Raw genomic sequence first — 19,485 nt, forward strand, 5'->3', positions numbered from 1 at the left:
TTTATCAAGTTTCTACTTTCAGCAAAAATTGTCTCTTACTTGGTAGGCTAAGGGATTTGGCTCAGTAGTAAAGTGTTTGCTAACATTAACTAGAGACACAGGATTTGATCCACAGACATCTGTAAAAAACAAAAAGGGACTACTTGAAGCTTTCACGTTTAAAGGGAGGTTAGTGACTCGTCTTAATTTAAGCAATAGATACTGCAATTATTTTCAGAATCAAAAGAACAATGCATTCTCAGAGGAAGGGTGTCAGGGGAGACTTTCCTTAAATTGTAGGATCTAAAGGAACTGTTCTTTAATTAGCTAATAATGTCAGTCCATGCACGCACACAGCTCCAACCAATGAGCAAAGTGCTTTCCTCAAGTTTTTCACACCATCTTTTGGTAAATAAATGCCATGGAGTTGAATACTCTTGGAACTCACAAAACAGCTTTGTTCAATAGATTACAATAAATCCAATTCCAAAACTAGGTTAACAGTGAACTTGCTCTAGCATGCTTTAGTATAAAAAGGGTTTGATATAAATAAATTTAAGTAAAACAATGTGTTGGCAGAGAGGGCCACTTGCTCTTCCTGGCAGCCCAGCTATCTTAGACCCAAAATAATCACACAGAAACTGTATTATTTAAATCACTGCTTGGCCAATTAGCTCTGGTTTCTCATTGGCTCTTACATCTTAATTTAACCCATTTCCATTAATCTGTATATCAACCCAAGGTTGTGGCCTACCAGAAAAGTTTCAGTATGTCTGTCTCTGGCGGCTCCGTGACTTTTCTCTGACTCCGCCATTCTTCCTCTCAGCTACAGCCTCGCTTTCCCTGCCTAGTTCTGTTCTTCCCTGCCATTGGCTCAAAGCAGTTCTTTATTCACTAACCAATAAAAGCAACATGGAGACAGAAGGACCTCTCACACCAACAATGGATACAATAAACTTCCATTTGTGCTTCAAAATGAAAGAATACGTATATCTATATGCATACATGCTCACAACAGTGCACATAAACATGTGTGCACTACAAAAGAAACCACGGAGCCTTTATTTTGCAAAGAGGTGAAAAATTACCACTATATAGATTTTTATATTCCTTGTACTTTTGTTTTATCATGTGTATATATTTCCCTTTTCTTTTAAAAAGCTGTGAAAAAATTATTTCAGTGAGACAAGACATCACTAAGGAAAAGGCAGAGTACTACTCCTTTCCTAAAAATAAAATATTGTGATTGTGTTTGAGACTTATAGTAAGAGGGTAAAACTTACTGTCTGATTGATGAAAACATGTATTACATTTCCACAACTTTTTCCTAATTGGAAATTTTACATGTGTATCAGAATTATTTTTAAATTGGATCCACAGAATACCAACATAATGTCTTCTGTATTCATTTCTTTTTTTAAAAAAAGATTTTGTTTCTATTTATATATGTGTGTGTGTATGTGTGTGTGTTATATGCCACATGTACGTAGGTGCCCTTGGAGGCCAGAAGGGGGCGTTGAATTAACTGGAACTGGAGTTAAGGGTGGTTGTGAGATGACCAGTGTGGGCTCTGGAAGCCAAATTTGGGTCCTCTAGAAGAGAAGTAAGCTTTGTTAACTGCTGAGACATCTCCCCAGACTCTGTATTACCTTCCCATACAATTATTTCTTGCAATGAGCAAGATAATAATTGTTATAATAAAAGTTATAAAAGAACTCACATTCTAAGGTACTAATATAGTTCAGGCAGTCATCTAGGCACATGGAAGGCATGTGTGTGTGTGTGTGCGTGCGTGTGTGTGTGTTTGTGCATGTGTGTGTGTGTGTGTGTGCGTGCATGTTCACACATGTATAATAGGGTGGGAGTTTTTCCTTAGGAGCTGCACACTATTTTTATTTAAAGACAGGGTCTCTCACTTGCACCTTGAACTCCTCAGTTAGGTTAAACTTGCTGTCTAGCAAGCCCCTTGGGGATCTGTCAATGAAAGCACTGGGATTAAATGTGTGTGTCACTGTGGCCAGCCCTTTACATGGATGGTGACGACTGAACTGAGTTCTTCATGCTGACACAGCACACACTTCACCACGGAGCTATCTCCCCACCCATGCCCCCTCCTTTCTTGTTAAATCTTCTCAGGCCACAGGACTGGGAGGTTCAGTCAGTTGCTTCCCATTACACCACTCACTAGCAGTGGGAACGACAGAACCTGCGGCAGGCCTTGGGGCCCGTGTTCTTAATAATGAGGCTGAGCCGGGCCACGTATATACGATGTTCCAGTGACCTGAACTGATAGGAAGATCTCTCACCTGGAGAGAAAGGATGTTCTGCACCCGTGCAGTAAGAACTGGTGTTTAAGACATACAGCTTTTTATCTGAAATATTATTTTAACCAGAGCCGAGTAATAGTAGTTTATTTAATATTGCATCATCTCACAACTTCCGAGAAGACAGAATGGACTCCTTGGAATATTTTTAAATTACAAAAACATTCTAATGAGCTATGCATTCATACTGTACAGCAATGAAAGTTCAGTCTCTCCATGTAACGTAAGTTACTCCTGTCAGAAAGCAACGAGAGCCGGGCGGTGGTGGCGCACGCCTTTAATCCCAGCACTTGGGAGGCAGAGGTAGGCGGATCTCTGTGAGTTCGAGACCAGCCTGGTCTACAAGAGCTAGTTCCAGGACAGGCTCCAAAGCCACAGAGAAACCCTGTCTCGAAAAACCAAAAAAAAAAAAAGAAAGCAACGAGATACAGGGGTTGAACCGAGGGCCTCCTACATTGCACAATCACTGTACCATTTAGCCATATCCACATTCCTTTACATACATGTATGTCTCTCCCTCGCTCCTTCGCTTTCTCTTTGTCTCTCTCTCTTCCATGTGTGTCTGTTTCTCTCTCTCCTCCTCTCTGTGTGTGTCTATTTCTCCCTTTCCTTTTTTCTCTCTTTCTCCTTCCCTATCTCTGTTTGTCTGTTTCTTCACCCCTGCTCTGTGTTTGTGTGTGTGTGTATTGAGTCATAGTTCCAACAATGGTCCAATTTGGCTTTCAATTCATTCTGTAAGACAGACTTTTAACTTTGCACCTTTCTGCCCAAGCCTCACAAGTAGCTAAGATTACAGTCTTGAACCCCCAGGGCTAGGGCTAACTACTATTTTCTTACATATGCTAGCAAAACTTTATATGTGGATTCATATACTTTGTTCCATTTTCAAAAATGGAAACATACATCAGAGGTATTCTTTTTTTTTTTTTTTTTGATATTTTGAGACAGGGTTTCTCCGTAGCTTTTTGGTTCCTGTCCTGAAACTAGCTCTTGTAGACCAGGCTGGCCTCTGCCTCCCGAGTGCTGGGATTAAAGGCATGTGCCACCACTGCCTGGCTACATCGGAGGTATTCTGAACCTTACTTTCCTCCTCAAATATATATATATATATATATATATATATATATATATATACACACACACACACACACACACACACACATTTCCCCCTCAAGGACATTTTTACTAACCATACCAAGAAATCTTTTCTTCCCTTTGAGTAAGTACTATGTAGCCCAGGCTAGCCTCAGCAATCCTCCTGCCTCAGTTTCCTGAGTGTTGGTGTTAGAGGTACATGCTCATGTGTCCAGCAAGAACAAACGTTTTTTTTTTAATTTTTAAATACATAAACATCTTATTTATTTGCTCATTGCCATTTAAAGAGTTTTCAACGGCTACAGGAAACTGTCACTTCAGACATAAGTAGGGTCTATCCTAAGAAGTGTGCCTGTGGAATTCAAGTGTAGATGCTTTAAAAATGAGAGAGATTCTGCCCAAATGCCCTCTGCAGGAAGAACCACTCCATCCTCACACATCTGCTGTCTACAGAATCAGCAGTTTCCACTCAATGTCACCAAAATGCTATTAAAGGTTTTCCTTTTGGCTCCATTATTCTAATAGAAGAAACTACTATTTATTGGCAGCTAACTGCATCTCACGACATGAAGCAAGGGGCTTTTCTTAGGTTATGTGAAGCTTCTGCTGTCACGTCTAAGTCTTGTCAAACCCGAGACTATGAAGACTTTCTGCACCTCCCATGTTCCCCTTAGAGTTCGATGGCTTTAGCTCTTACAGTTGTTTCTTTGAGCCATGTTGAGTTAACATGTGTGTTTGTTATGAGGGAGGAATCTAAGCTCTTTCTTTGGTATGTGGCTACCAATCATTTCGGAACTGTTTATTGCAGACAGCATCCCCCCCCCCCCACACACACACCAATTAAATGTCCTTGGCATCCCTGTTGAAAACCAATACCATTAAAACTTTATTTCTTAGTGCTTGATTCTATACTATTGATCTATGTCTGACTTTATGCCAATATACACTTTGTAACTTTTATGTTTTGAAATTGAGCAATACAAGACCTTGAGCTTTGTTCTTTTTTACATTCTTCTTCTTTTTAAATTGTCACCTTGGATCAGCTTGAATTGTCATCTGAAACTGAGGATAAATTATCCTATTACTGCAAAGAAAGCTATTGGAAGTTTAATATGGAACATTTCGACATGTAGATCAAAAACTGTAATTTTAATATTCTTTTGAATTTAGCCAAGTGAAATATGTCAGAAAACAAACTTAGATGCACAGATGGTGACAACATTGTTAATAATCATCGAATCAGAAAAACCCCAATGTCCAAATGTGGTCTCTGTCCAGGGACGCATTATGGGATGTACAGATATGCCTGCAGATGAAAATGGTCTGGGGCTGATGCATGAGGTGAAACAGCTGGATCTGAAGTCCATAGGCCACGATTTCTTTACATGGGATGCTTATTAAAGCAGGTCCATAGACAGGTAGTGTGTTAGTGCTGGCTGAGGGCAGTGGGTAGAATGGGGAGGGTCTACCCGTTAGGCTTGTTTTCACATGATGGAATGTTTAAAGACAAAGTTGTTCATGATATTTCCTCAATCTGTCCACTTTGAAGGGGTGGATTTTATGATATGGAAGTTATACACTAGCAAGCAGACATTAAAAATGAGGTAAAAGGTAATCTACAAGTGAGTAAGGTATGCAAGGAAAATTGTTTTTTTGTTTTTGTTTTTTTTTTTTTTTTTGACAACAAAGATTTATGCGCTGACCTAGGGTAAGAGCTAAGGAGGTGCCAGAGGGAAAGTGTAATTGGAAGACTCACAGTTTGGCATGTCACAGAACACGCAGACCAAGATCAAAAGTAGATTTTAGGGGGAGGTCGGGACAGGATAAGGACCTCTTTCTGAGTCACGGTATGGAAAGGAACTCATACGGGAAGGTAAGAGGACGAAAAGAAGGAAAGCGAGCACTTGTATTTGATGGCCTATGGTTTTCTGGGGCATGTAGAAGGCAAGGTGACATTTTTGAGTGATAAATTTGGCACTTCACTGGAGCAGTGACAGCTGAGACAACACACGAAGAACATAGAACAGGAGGTTGACTTACAGGAAATATGAGGGTCTAATGGACTTTAAATCAAATTTGTATTCGGTCAGTGAGGTATACCGTGTGTCCAGCAGCCCTCGCCTCGCCTTCTCTCATACAGATGCAGAAAAAGTGGGGGTGGGGGATTAACATCGTATAAAATTGCATTTGAAACGGTAGAATGCAGATTCCTACTGTGTGGATGTAAAAGCACAAGTTTACCTGGGTAGTAAGAACTCAAACACTATTTGTTCATGGTAATCACAAAGCAAATCAATTTAGTAAGACAATAAAAGACATACCTTAGAAAAATAATTTGTTTATCAAGAATCAAGATTTTTCTTTAAAAATATTTTTGAAGCACCCTCTTTCCCCCCTCCTCTCCTTCTCTATCCCACTCCCCTAAATTTTATTTTCACACAAGGTCTTGGTAAAATGGCCAAGTTGGCTTTGAACTTTTCATCTTCTTTGTCCTCTACTGTTGCCAGAATGCAGGCCTGTGCTCATCAAACCTGGCTTGCATACTGAGACTCAGAAGAACTCAGTGGCAGTAACCTAGTGATGGCTTCTATTGAAATGTAATCCTCAGATATAAATGAGACAAACTAAAACCTCTGTTCTCCGTCGGGGTGTTAAAAGGAAGTACCTTTCTTGGGTAGCTTATGAATAACAAAACTATTTCATAGAGTCTAGAGATCTAAAATCAGGGTGCCAAGCAAGGGTAGCTTTTGTTGGCGGTGCCCTTTCCTAGTTACAGACTCCTTTAGCTGTGGATCCTTATATTGCAGTAGATCAGAGAGCTCACTGAGGTTGATCTTACCAGGGTACTGGTCCCGTTCAAGAGGATTTCATCCTCGTGACTTAATTGCCTCCATAAACCAACATGTGGGGATTAGGACTTGAACAGCTGAGTTTGGGGGGATGACGAACATTGTTGATTACATGGCCTAACCAAGAGGTCCTTAAGAGATACTGGAAAGCGACATCCTGAGTGAGGCTAACCCAGACCCAGAAAGACAAACGTGTCATGTTCTCATTCATAAGTGAACATTAGACGTGAAGAAAAGGATAACCAGGTTATAGTCCACAACCCCTGAGAAGCTAGGTGACAGGGGAAACCTAAGAGAGACACAGACATAGATGCCCCTGGGAAGGGGAATAAGAGAAGATCTCCTGAGTAGATTGGGAGGAAGGGAGGGCAGAAGGGGAGGGGCAGGAGAATGAGGGAACTGGATGGTTGAGTTAGGGAAGGGACATTGAGGAAAAGGAGGGCAAGAAATGTCTTGATAGGAGTCATTAGAGGGTTAGGAAGAAACCTGGTGCTAGGGAAATTCCCAGGAATTCCCAAGGATGCCCCCAGCTAAGGCTCTAAGCAGTAGTGGAGAGGGGGCCTGAACTGGCCTTCCCCAGCAGTGGGATCGATAACCACTCTAAGTCCAGTAAGGATGGAAGCAGATGCAGAGATCTATAGCTAAACACTGGGCAGAGCTCCTGGAGTCCAGTGGAAGAGAGGGAGGAGGAATTGTATGAGCAAAGGGGTCAAGATCAAACCCACAGAGACAGCTGACCTGAACTAGTGGAAGCTCTCTGACTCTGCACTGACAGCTGGAAAACCCACTAGGCCCTCTGAATGTAGGTGACAGTTTTCTGGCATTGAGAAGTCTGTAGGGTCACTGGCAATGGGACCAGAATTTATCCTTAGTGCATGAACTTGCTTTCTGGAGCCCATTCCCTATGGAGGGATATTTTACTTAGCCTTGATACTGGAGGAGGGGCTTGGTCCTGCCTCAACTTGACCAGACATTGCTAACTCCCTGTGTGAAGCCTTACCCTTTCTGAGGAGTGGATGGGGGCATTGGATAGGGGGTTGGGCAGGAGCAACAGGAGAGGAGGGACGGGTAACTGTGGTTGGTATGTAAAATGAAAAAAAAAAACTTTTAAATAAAAAAAGATACAGAAGGAAGGCTGGAGAATTTTTAAGCCAAGCAACACTTTGGAGTTTAAGACTCCCTGCTGAGAATGCAATTTCCTTGGCCTCTTCCTCATGAGCACTGTAAATCAGGCACTGTGGGGGCACTGTCCACACATTCTATAATTTTAAACCAGGTGTAAAGTTGATGCCGATGTTGGGATCCTAAAGTTTATCCAATCAAGTGAGAAATTTAAACTGATAATGGTGCTGGCATGGAAAGTAAGATGAGTCAACAAATTTCAAACATCGATCAGAGGGCAGCGGCTTCAGATGGGGTTAAAACCGGGCAAAGTAAGTTCCCCCATTTTCTGGACTCCATTATTCATAGAGTCTTTAGCCGGTTAACGTCCTAAGCAATTCACAATTTATCCCTATACTGGCAAAAGAGGGCTTGTTTAATTTGTGGGAAAACTAACGAAGCTAACAGACATGAAAAGAATAGCTTGATCTCACAGGAAACAAAACCGAGTAGTAAGTAAGTAGTAAGTGTGTGTCAAAGCAACCGTTCTTTCTCCAGTCCCTGTTTTCCATCTAAAAAGGCAGATCTGCTCTTCGGAGCCATCACTGCGCTGGATTCCTACAAAGTCAATTCAGCAAAAGTTCATAAACTCCCGGCGAACTTTACCACATGGCCACTGCGATCTTAACTTTTAAAGTAGCCATCACTTTGTCATTAAATTTTCTTTTAAAGGGGCAAGTATTTACGTGGTTTACACACACACACACACACACACACGTTTCCAACACCACTAGCAAAAACTTTGCTAGTTTTAATCACACGCACACGGACAACTTAGTAAAAACTTTGCAGGTCCCTAGAACTCCCCTGAAGTCTAGCCGAGCCGAGCGTCCAGGCGGCCTCTGGGCCCCACGCTGCCCTCGGGCAGGAGGCTAAGGGTCCTCCCTTCCTCGGCGGTCCTGAAAGTCCGGCTGACTCCGGGACGGGGCGGGGCGGGGCAGGAGGGGGGAGCGGGCTGCTCCACCGCGGCGGGACGGTGGGGGAGGGCGGCGAGCACCGGCGCGGGAGACTTAAAGGTCTAGGCGTTTCCAATCTTGGATCCATCGAAGACGACGACTAAAACTTTTAAAAGTGAAGCTCTGCCCGGACCAGAGCGCGGGAACGCGAAGCAGCACTTTCCCGTCCCTCGGAGCTCGCAGGCTCCCCCGACGAGCGGCCCAATGGTCCGCCCCGGACCCGAGGAGGCCCGGCCCGCGCCGCTCGCCTGCAGGCGCGGAGCCGCCGCCCCCGGCTCGGCAGGCTGGGCGGGCGCTGTCGCGCGGCGGCCGCGGCCCTCAGAGAACCGTGGCGACGGGCGGCGGCATGGACTACCTGACCACGTTCACCGGCAAGAGCGGCCGGCTGCTGCGGGGCACGGCCAGCCGCCTGTGGGGTCTCGGCGGCGGCGGAGGCGGCGGCGAAGCTCGGCAGGTGCGCTTCGAGGACTACCTGAGGGAACCGGCTCCGGGCGACCCCGGCTGCGGGCCCGCCGAGCACCGGCCGCCCTCGCCGGTCAGCCCCGAGGGACCCGGTGAGTCCCCCGTCCCTTCGGCTCCTCGCCTCCCCGCGCGCGGACGGGGACGGGGACCGGGAGGCGGCGTCGCGCCGAGGGGGCGCGGGCAGGTGTGCGAGCCGCCTGAAGACTCGCAGCGGCTGCGTGGTGGCCTCTCCTGGTCTCCCCCCACGCGGGACGGGCGCCACCGACTTGTCCCGGTTCCGTGTGGGATCCTTCCTTCTCTCCCTTGCCTCCTCCAACCAGTTGTGACGTCCGCGGAGTTAGACTTCCAGAACGCCGTGTCTCTGCTCGGCCCTGGCTTTGGCCACACTCCCTTTACTTGGTGCATGCCAGCTGCGAGGACCCATTTCCTAACTTAAAAAAAAAAAAAAAAAAAAATCCAAACCAATGCAAAACAAATGGTACTTTGTAATCGAAAGCGCTTCCCTCATCTGGGAACTTAAGTGAGTTTTGTGTGCACCGTGTGTTTTCTTGAGGCCCAACCTGGAAACTTTTCTCACTTACTTGCACTGAACTTTGTGTTCCTTCTCTGCCTCCATGGCAGCGGCTGTAGGCTACTCTTTAAAGATCTTACAATGGCATGTTACTCATCCTTAAGAAGTGGAAATGCTGCATCAGTATTTTGATTTAATGCATATGGTTGTTTTCTCAGCGTTATTGGCTTTCTGTAGGATCAGCCATTCATAGTTTTGTCTTCATGTTTATACGTGCTTGAAGCGTGTGCATAGGAGCACTTCCGTTTCAACAGTAGAGAAAAGCACAAAGCACGTAGAATTGATCCATAACCCTGCAGTACTATGCATTTTGAACCTTGAAGGAAGGAGTGTCCATCACTCACTGTCTTGTGGCTATGGAATTTAAAGAAACTGGACTTTCGAAATCTAGTTTCAGCATGTCCCTTTAAATACATCTTTCCTTGCTTTGTCTCTTCATTAGAACCCCTGTCTTTCTGTTTTTGAAATTAGAGAAAACTTTAAAGGTTGGGGAGGCTGTAATTTTGTCAAGTTAACTGGCTGGATTAAGAATCCCTATAAAGTTGAGACCAGGGGTGAACAGTACTTGAAATGTCTGAGTAAAGTTAGTTTTTAAAAATGAAACTCAGTCTCCTATTTGAAGACAGTTGGTTGCTATTGATCAGCCCCTGAATGTATGATGATATAACATGTGGGGTTACCAAGGAGAAAGCAACATGATTAATATCTCAGAGATACACACACACTCATACAGATCCTTCCTTCCTGAACATACATTGAGCCCCACTGGGTCTGACGTTTTTCTTCAGAATTACAGTGTCAGAAGCTATCCAAACGTCTCTTCTGTTGAAACTGTTTATGAATACGTTGTTCATTCTTTTTAAGGTTTATGCTGCCCCAAATCTCACAATGTAAAGAGTCCTTGAGATGCCATGGCAGTGTGACCAGCGTGAGTGGGTGTGTTGATTGATCCTAGCAATAATTTCTCAAAGAACATAGACAAGTTATCAGATTCTTTTTTTTAGGACTGTGTTTCCTTGTTTGTGAATGAGGTTGGATTAAATAATCTCAGGTTCTCAGTTCTATCGAGTCTTACCATTTGGAAGCAAAACTTGTGACATTGATGGACGAGAAAGCTAGGAAATAGCATGTTCAAAATGGGGCATGTCTCTGAAGTTATGATACAGAGTTCTGAAGACAGAAATAAGTGTCCCACCAAAGGTTTGGTTACCCTCTGCCTTACAGTGAGTGGTTGCTGTAGACACAGCTTCTAGGTGGAACACCTGACCAGCATACATGTAGCTCCCTACATTTTCCTGATTCTGAGAAGCAGCGTGCATAGGTTTGTGTGCAACAAACTACTTTTAAGATTTCTGGGCAGTCTTTGTTTCTAATGAGAGTTTTATTCCTTAGACCTTGCAACTGGTTTTGGGCCAGAGTCATTCTTGCATCTGTGTCCTTTAGGTTCTGCTGTTCTTTGAGATAGGTTGTTTCTTACAGCCAGAATTTCCCATGCCTGTGTTCTACCTACAGACACTGACATTCCTATAGGTGTCTGCAGCCAGGAGCCCTCTCTGTTGTTGGAGATCTTGCTCCTTATCATTTCAGGTTTCTAAGGGTAATGTTCATGGACAGTTTAGAGAGAGACCAGAGAAAACTTAGGCCGCGCAGTTTAATTTTCCACTTTCTGCAAACAGCCCATGTATCAGGCTGCCGAGTTCTGTCGCCTTGACTCCTCTCAGGGCAGCTCCCTTCCCATTCGTCAGCTTCTGGCTTTTGAGTTAAAGCTCCTCAGGAAGATGGCAGTTTAAGCACAGTTGAGGCACAGTAAGGACGCCACCACATTGTTCTCAACAAAAATTACAGAAGCAACATAGTTTAATCCACACTTTAAAACCTGCTCCCTCCTTAGACACTGTTCTTGTTGGGGTTAGGACAACGGCCTACACGGGTGGTTCTCCGCCTTCCTGATGCTGTGACCCTCCAATACAGTTCCCCATGGTGTGCTGACCCCAACTATAGAATTGCGTTGTTACTTCACAACTCTAATTTTGCTACTGTTGTGAATCATCATGTAAATGTCTGTGTTTTCCAATAGTTGTTCAACCCTTGTGGGGTTGCAGCCCTGAGGTTGAGGACCACTGGCGTACATGTTATATACCCTTTAACAACATTAAGTAAATCATATCGTAGTCAGTAAATACAGATCAGTGGACTTGACAAGTTAATATAAGCATTAACTTTTACCAAGACTCTGTTTCATCAGACTTGTTTTCCCAGTTGATGACAGTGTCCTTTAAATAGCTCCATTTAATTTTTCTTTTCATTTACCTTTTAGACCTAAAAGACTATGTTTAATTTGGCTGTCCTTATTTTAAAAGCTCAATCACAGTCCAGGAGTGTAGCACTTGATTGATGTACTCCAAGGCCTGCCTGAATTCAGGGCTCAGCACTGAAGAAACATTGTTCTGGGTGTTCACTTCAGAGCTCCACCTATCTTCTTACTGTGGCTACTTCCTAGATCAGTTGAATTTGAAATGGAAAGAGGGTGTGGCCTCCCGCTCACAAATCTCTCCCTCTTCTCAGCTCAGTACTCAGTACTCTGACCTGGCCTGGGCGAAGACATTGAAGCTGGTTCCCTTGTCCATCTTAGCCCTTCACTTCCCCTGGCTGGGAAGGTGAATAGCAGAAGACAGCAGAAGTGGAGGTAGTCATGGAACCATTTTTGCTAAAATGGCTCTTGTCGTGTCTGGAAGTTCTGAACTCAATAGTGAGCAGCTAAGTCTTAAAAGTGGGCCATCAGTGGCTTTAGTAGTGTTCACAGACCTCAGCCACACACTGTTGAACTGGACAGGGAGCCATTTATAACGTTTTGTGTATATATAGAGCTGAAGAGAAAAAAGATCCGATAAAAAGGGGTGACTAATAACCCAGAGCTTTTGAACTGATCCATCCCCAATGCTTCTGTTTCAGAAAGTCGTTTGTTTGTTTGATTGTTTTGACTTGGGTATTTAACTTGTCTCTCAGTTTGCTAAACTTTTTACTGAATTTTATATCTGTGTTTTGGAAATATAGAGAGCTAAGATGAAATGGTTCACATAACTGTCAGGGTGCGTGATTTGAGAAACAAAACAAAAAGTTATATTTCATTCCCTTGGCTTTGAACCACAAGGTCGCTGCGGTAAATTCTGTGATAAGATCTACTTCACTTTTCAGCTGCTAAAATCCTGTCTGCTGAATCATGGACCTGCAAGAGAACTGTTTGTATGGCTGGTTCGTCTTCAGAGCCACTGGAACTATGTGAAGCAAGCCGTGAAATACTACTAACCCCAGCCTGTGTTGTGCATTCTGATTGGCCACTATTAAATAATGATTCAGTGACAGTTGATCTGATTGCATGGTTATGACTCTGGCTGAGTGGTGTCTGCAGGGTAGGTGCCCTGGGCACAGGGAATCTACGTAGAATGGTGACATAAAGTTCATTACACTACTGAGAGTGATGTGGAACTTGTAGCCCATTTTATAGTTTTGCATGGTTTCACTAAATGTTTTCAGACAGTGATTGGCAGAGGAGAACTGGTACCTCAGAGATTGAGAGCGCAGATAAGGGATGAGGGCACCCCATAAAAGGTCCTTTTGTGTAGTCACCAGCAGCCTTATCATTAAGAGTTTCGCCACAGTCTTTACTACATGATTGGTGCTACTGTAGGCAAGGGAACATGTTTTAAAAACAAGTATAAATGTCAGAGATTAAATATTTGTTTTTGTTTACTTGCAGTTATTCAAAAGAGCAAGGCGTGATCTGATATAAATTGGTATCCCTAAGAAAAAGATCTGCCTATTGATTGGGCATCCAGGATAAACACAATTCAGTTATTTCTTATTTTATGAATAAATAGAAGAAACTCTGTAAGATAACAAAAGTTAATTTAAAAAAACACCGAAAAATAGCTCTGACTAAGATTCTAGCTTTGAAAGCTCTATTTTATTTTGTTACATGTTTATTTAATTGTGACGCGTGTGCCTGTAAGTATGCACGTTTGCCTGCGTGGGCTCAAGTGTGTGGAGGCCCAAGGTTGATGTTGGCGTTTTCTTCATTACCTCTCCACTTGCTCGCAATCTCTGCTAATCTGGTTAGCCATCTCGTCCTGGGGATCCCTGTCTTCTCTTCCCAGAGCTGGAGCGTGTTGTTCTGCTGTTAAACTGACTTAGCAGAGTCCTGGAACTGGATTTAGAAGTGCTTGTATGAGACTTTTTTTTTTTTCCTGGTGGAACTGATCCATCTAGGGAGACGCTGTAATATTCTGAAGATTGCACTTTAGAAATCAATTTAACCTGAGAGACATTGTTATTGGAATAAGCATTTTGCTGGAATCTCTTCTGAGTGCCTGGTTAGAAAAGGGCAGAGCTTAGTGAAAGATACTTGAAAGGGCTGTCTGATTTCAAAGCATCAGCAAGTTGGTTCTGTTAGAATCTTACTAATTTTTAGTGGAACATATTAACTATGATTTTTATGATGAGCTGTTTCTTCTAATTTTTTATAACCTGGTATTACTCATTGTTATTTTTACACTTTGTGTGTTTATAACATTCACATTTAGTTTTACTAGTCCCCCTTTTTCTTAAATGTATTTTGGATCAATAGCTCTTTTATTGTATGTTCTTTATTTCTGCGGTTCTCATTTTGATAAGACTGCTATGATCTAAGTCTTGTGGCATCGAATGATAGTTTCATATGTGTGCAATCCAGACTGTTCACTTTTTCCTCTACTTAATTTGCCTTTCACTCATGAATTATTGAATAACTCTTTGATATTTCATCCACAGTGATTTAATCTGGGACAAAAGCAGGAATAGGTGTGTGGGCATGCGTACAGTTGGTGAAGAGTAGTCTTTTAGGACTCGCATCTTTTCTCCAGGATTTGTGTTGGTGGAGAAGCAACCTGTGTGAGAGTCAAGAAAAAGAAAGCTATAAAAAATGTCACCTCTGTGTCCCCTTTACTCATCTAACATGTGGTAGCATGGGCTGAAGAGAGATGCCCTTCTCTCCCTCTTCCAGCCCATCAGTGTCTGAGACAGGTGGAGGAGCTGACCCTGGGGTCACAAGAGCAGGACGGCTGTCCTCACCCCTCGCCAGCTGCAGCGCTCAGGAGAGTGGCCCTGTACCTCACCAGGGCAACACAATAGATCTGGCCCAAGTGGTGCAGGTGAGGGAGAGCCCATCCTGAGAGGATAAAAAGAGGAAAACTGGCCCCACCCCTTGCTCATTGCTGTAGGACTGAAGTAACTGGGGCAGTGCTGGAGAGCTCAGCCTGGTGGTGAGGGCAGGGGGGGCTTATGACCTGACCCACCCCACCGTCCACCCCATGTGACCTGTCCCGCAGACCCAAAGCTGCAGATGTCCTCAACAGAGGGCAACGACAGGATAGCCAAGAGTCCTAGTGAGAGCCCAGTGTCAGTAGATCAGTAGAAGCCAGAGGCCTCAACCCAGATAGACAACTGACTGTTCGCAGTGAGCACTTGCAGTGAATGTGTATGGACGGAGAGGAGTGCAGCGTGGCTCACTGTGTTACACTGCAGCCGCCGTTAAGAGATTTGAATTTTTGTCCTTTTTTCTCTGAAATTTTGTTTTATTTGAGGGTGGGTGGTAGAATGCAGGGGCAGAGGGCCGATGGTAAGGACGGAGAAATGAATGGGATCACGATACATGGTGTAAAAGACTCATAGAATAAATAAACATTTAAAAAATGCCAGCTCTACCTTAATCTACTGGGAAGACATATCCCTGTTCCTTTGGACAAAGGAAGTCATGTCAGTGTCTAACGCCAAAGGAATGATCAAGTTTATTTTGCATTTCCCACAGGGAGGGATGTGAGGTAAGGATCTGTAGGCCTTTCCCATTGTCATTTTGGCTCCCTCTATCGACTGCTTCTGAAGCTGTGGAGGGAATTTATTTCTCCTCCAGGCAAGCAATTGCTATGTACTTCAGATGTGTATGGAAGGGTAAAATAATATTCCGATGGGCAAAATTAACATACTTTTTAAGAATTTTAGTATTTTACACGCCGCCAGAAATAGGGGCCCGCTCCAGTTTTCCTGCAGACAGTATGTAATTAAGCTTTTGAATTTTTACGCAATCTGGTGTGTGAGAAATAAATCTCACTGATTTAAATTTGCACTTCTCTGGTTGTCTGTGGACCTCGGTCTCTCTGAATGTGTATAAAGGCCTCTTTGCACTACCTTGTGAGTTGTCTGATCTCGTCTTTTGCCGGTGTTGAGACTTGAGTGTTAATATCCCCCACATTAAGTTCATCAGGTGTTCGAGATACAGAAGTGAAGATGTCTTTCTGTGTGTGCACACACCCCTGTCCTTGCTCCTCTGTGATGTATACATGGCAACTTCTTATCTAACCTTTTAACATCTTTTTATTTATTCATGGTATGTGTGTGTGTGCCTCTGTGTCCGGTGTCCCAGAGACGGGGTCACCAGGTTTGGAGATAAGTGTCTGTACCTGCTGAGCCCGTGTCTAGCTTTTCCTTATTGAACATTTGCCACAATGGGACTTGCAGGAGCACTAGTTTACATTGTTGTGTCAGGGTATTCGTCTGTCCAAATTAGTTGTCTGCCGTACCCCATACCCTTTGTTGGGTACTGAAGGGAGATTGTAGAGTGAAGCAAACCCATGTTTTGGAGGTTATAGTTTAGTGGGAGAGATTCGAGTTACAGATGACAATTGTAAACTACAGCAGATGACATGAAGGTGCAAAGTTTTATAATTAATAGCAGTGGCTGGCCTTGCTTATCAGCAAATTTTAGGACAGCTTTAATTTTCTGCTTTGGCTTTTGGGGAATTCAGACATTGCTATCTGTTATTGTTTACACTGTTCCTCTGACAGCTGATGCACAGGTTATAAGTAAGTGCATTCCAGTCTAGTCTGCGTCAGGTAGGTTTTCACAGACGTCGTTAGTTTCAGACCTAATCTGTTTTGGAGAGGTTTTAATTTGGGGTCACTGTAGTACCTGCCTACATTCACTAGCTTGTTTAATTCTGAAACTTTGAACTAGTACTGTAGGGGTTCTCACATTACTCATTGAAGACGTTTGGATGATGTGGTGTTTGCCACTTCGGGACATGTAGGCACTGGTACAGGGATGCCTAACAGGCCCAGATTTCAGACTGAGGCCAGGAAGGAGCTCACCTTTGCTGATGGCAAAAGAGCCGCATGAGAAAAACAGTTAACATTTTATCTAAAATTAGCATTTTCATGTTGTATTATAGAGCTGACTGTCTCTATGACCTATGGAGAATTTCTCCTGTGCAGATTAATGGTATCTTTTGTAGAGATTAGTTAATAATTGTAATAGCAGTTATCGTAATGTCTCTCCGAATCAGTAGATTGTATGGCTGGCCGTGAGCGCCTTCCTGCAGTTGTTGGCATTACTCTGTAGGAAAATGAGTTTAACAGGCATTTTGCTTTTATTTTCGTAGACACTGGCCAAAAGAAGAACCTAGACAAGAAAGATGGACGAAGGATGTCTTTCCAGAAGCCTAAAGGAACTATTGAGTATACTGTAAGTTACTATAGCAAAGCGATTTATCTTTGTAACAATCTTACTAAAGGCATTTCCTGTTTGGCTGCAGATGAGCCAAGTATTGTTAATTGGCTCCTTTAAAAAATTGGACTTTTCACGCCTTTAATCCCAACACTTGGGAGGCAGAGGCAGGCGGATCTCTGTGAGTTCGAGACCAGCCTGGTCTACAAGAGCTAGTTCCAGGACAGGCTCCAAAACCACAGAGAAACCCTGTCTCAAAAAAACAAACAAACAAAAAAAAAAAAATCGGACTTCAGTGGAACTTTCCTTAGTAATAGTCCTTTGATTTTTTGATTGCATTTTATAATTATTTCTCTTGCTGTGTTCTACAAAGACTGTTATTCTGGCAAATAACATTTAATATTGATGATAATTTAGAGTCAGAGTTCCTTTTTCGCAATCATTTTATTTAATTAGGCTTTTCGGAAGATGCTTGCCATCTTCGGGATGTGCCCTTGACTGGGTTCCCAGCAGGGCTGATGAACCCTCACAAACTAAGGCGAGGGCGAAGTTCCTCAGCTGTCGAGGCAGGATTTTCTTCTGTTCTTGAACCGACCTCAGGTCTCTGAGATGTTGGTTTTTCCTCTTTTCTGGGTACTGTGGACAGGTGAAGTGACTAATTAATTTTGGAGTGTAGTGTTTTACTTACTTGGCTGGATGTAAACGTGATTGATTTAGATGGTGCTAAACATGTTGTAAGGCAAATGTATGAAGTCATATTAATTTTGTTACTTGGTATGTTTTTTTTAACATTATGACTGTATTAAGGAGAAAGTAGCAACCTTCAACTTCTTCAGTGTTCAGACCTTCCAACATGAGCCTAGCCTACTGTGAATTCTTGAGCATTATCAAAATATGACTTATGCTTATATATATATGACAAATTTCAATTACACAGTATATATAAGCATAAGTATATATTGTGTAGTTAAAATTTGTCATTAAGTATTTTCAAAAGGCTAGAAACAACATATTAAGTAGAATTAAATTAACTTCTGTCAAAAAAATTGGATTTTAAAGCCCATTACAACCCAAAATTATGTATGTTTGTGTCTTTAGGGTTGAGGTGAGAAAATAAGTTCAAATAATAAAAAATTAGGTAATAATATTTAGTATATTCTTAAATGTTTACAAAGCTAAAATTTGAGGCATAAGGTATATCATTATGCTACAAAGATGTATTTGATAATTGTTTTTGATGTTCATGAACTGTAAGATTTTGTTGGTTTTGAATTTTGGAGTTTGCCATTCTTGGAATGTAATAAGACATCTGAAGCAAAATTAAAATAAAAACCATTTATTGTGGAGTGAGGACAGGTCATAAAAATCTGAAAAAAAATTTCTTTTCTTCATGAGTGACTCTTTCAAAACTCACATACTGACCAGCAACCATAAATCATCTACTAGAGCTTATTTATTTATTACACAGGTCAAATTATAAAGTGTAAGAAACTTAAAATTCAAAGCTAGATATTGTTGTTTGTTACTTATAATCTTCAAAATACTTAAAGTCTATCAAATCTTCATGTAACATATCTTTGTGCTGGCTGCGGTATGTATTTGCGTGTATTTCTCTTAGAGCACAATGTACTCTTCAAGCTCTTTCCTTTACAATACTTATGCTCCTTACTTGGTGTAATTGTACGCAACTGTGGTCCCAGCCCTCTGGAGGGTGAGGCAAGGCAGGGTTGTTTGACCCCAAGAGTTCTAGGAACTTTGACAAGCCATTTGAAAAATAAATGTTATCTAGCTTAATATATTTCCAATACTACCTTACATAGTATAAAGTTAATCATTATATTTTAAGTCACCTAAGAGTTAAAATCAGAACACACACAATACAGTTTTAATTGTAAAATCGCTTTTAATGGGAATTAAAATGGGGCCATAAAAATGTTCTACAGGCAAACTGTCTGGGAATGGCTCAGTTGGTCAAACAATGGCCTTGTGAGCTTGGGGATCTTATTTCAGATCCCTAGAACCGAATAGAAAGCCAGGTCACCGTGCCAGAGTGTGTGTAAGTCAGCAGAGGGAAGACCTGGAACCCATGTAAGAAGCCAGGCCACGGTGTCAGAGTGTGTGTCTGTAAGTCAGCAGAGGGAAGATGGAAACAGGCAGAGCTCTGGAACTTGGTGTCCAGCCAGAGTACTTTAATAAGCTCGAATATGAACAAGAGATTGTCTCAAAATACAAGATAAAAACCATTCATATAAGATACTGCTCATTGACCTCTGACCTCTACACGTTCTTGTACACATATGTACAGACAAACATATACATGTATGTTTATAAACTCTATGTACACATTCACAATGTTATGTATTGTCATTTCTGATAATTTAGCATATCTTTCTACAGAAATATTTTCCAATCATTAAATCCATTGGCTTTTTCTTTTTGCTGCTGTTGATCATTTCATCCTTTTGGCTTTTACTTTTTCTGTCCTTTATTTCTATTAAAGTTTCAAGTGACCTGCAAAATAATCAGCTTCATGATGCAATTGCCATGCATATAT

The 19,485-nt window shown here is 42.4% G+C and overlaps 1 protein-coding gene across 6 annotated transcripts in view; it reads left to right on the plus strand.

Annotated features, from left to right (window-relative positions):
• The window catches only part of Oxr1 (oxidation resistance 1), a 348,145-nt gene that overhangs the window by 281,488 nt on the left and 47,172 nt on the right, over window positions 1-19,485 (plus strand). For 3 of the 6 annotated variants that reach the window (XM_057791396.1, XM_057791394.1, XM_057791398.1), the window contains one exon: window positions 16,867-16,949. In XM_057791396.1, coding sequence (XP_057647379.1) covers window positions 16,867-16,949 — 83 coding nt within the window. Of the gene's footprint in view, window positions 1-8,630; window positions 8,919-16,866; window positions 16,950-19,485 lie in introns of those variants that run through there. The other 3 variants (XM_057791397.1, XM_057791399.1, XM_057791400.1) reach the window with 2 other exon arrangements.

This window comes from Chionomys nivalis, chromosome 17, assembly GCF_950005125.1.
Source record: "Chionomys nivalis chromosome 17, mChiNiv1.1, whole genome shotgun sequence".
Lineage (NCBI taxonomy): Eukaryota > Metazoa > Chordata > Mammalia > Rodentia > Cricetidae > Chionomys > Chionomys nivalis.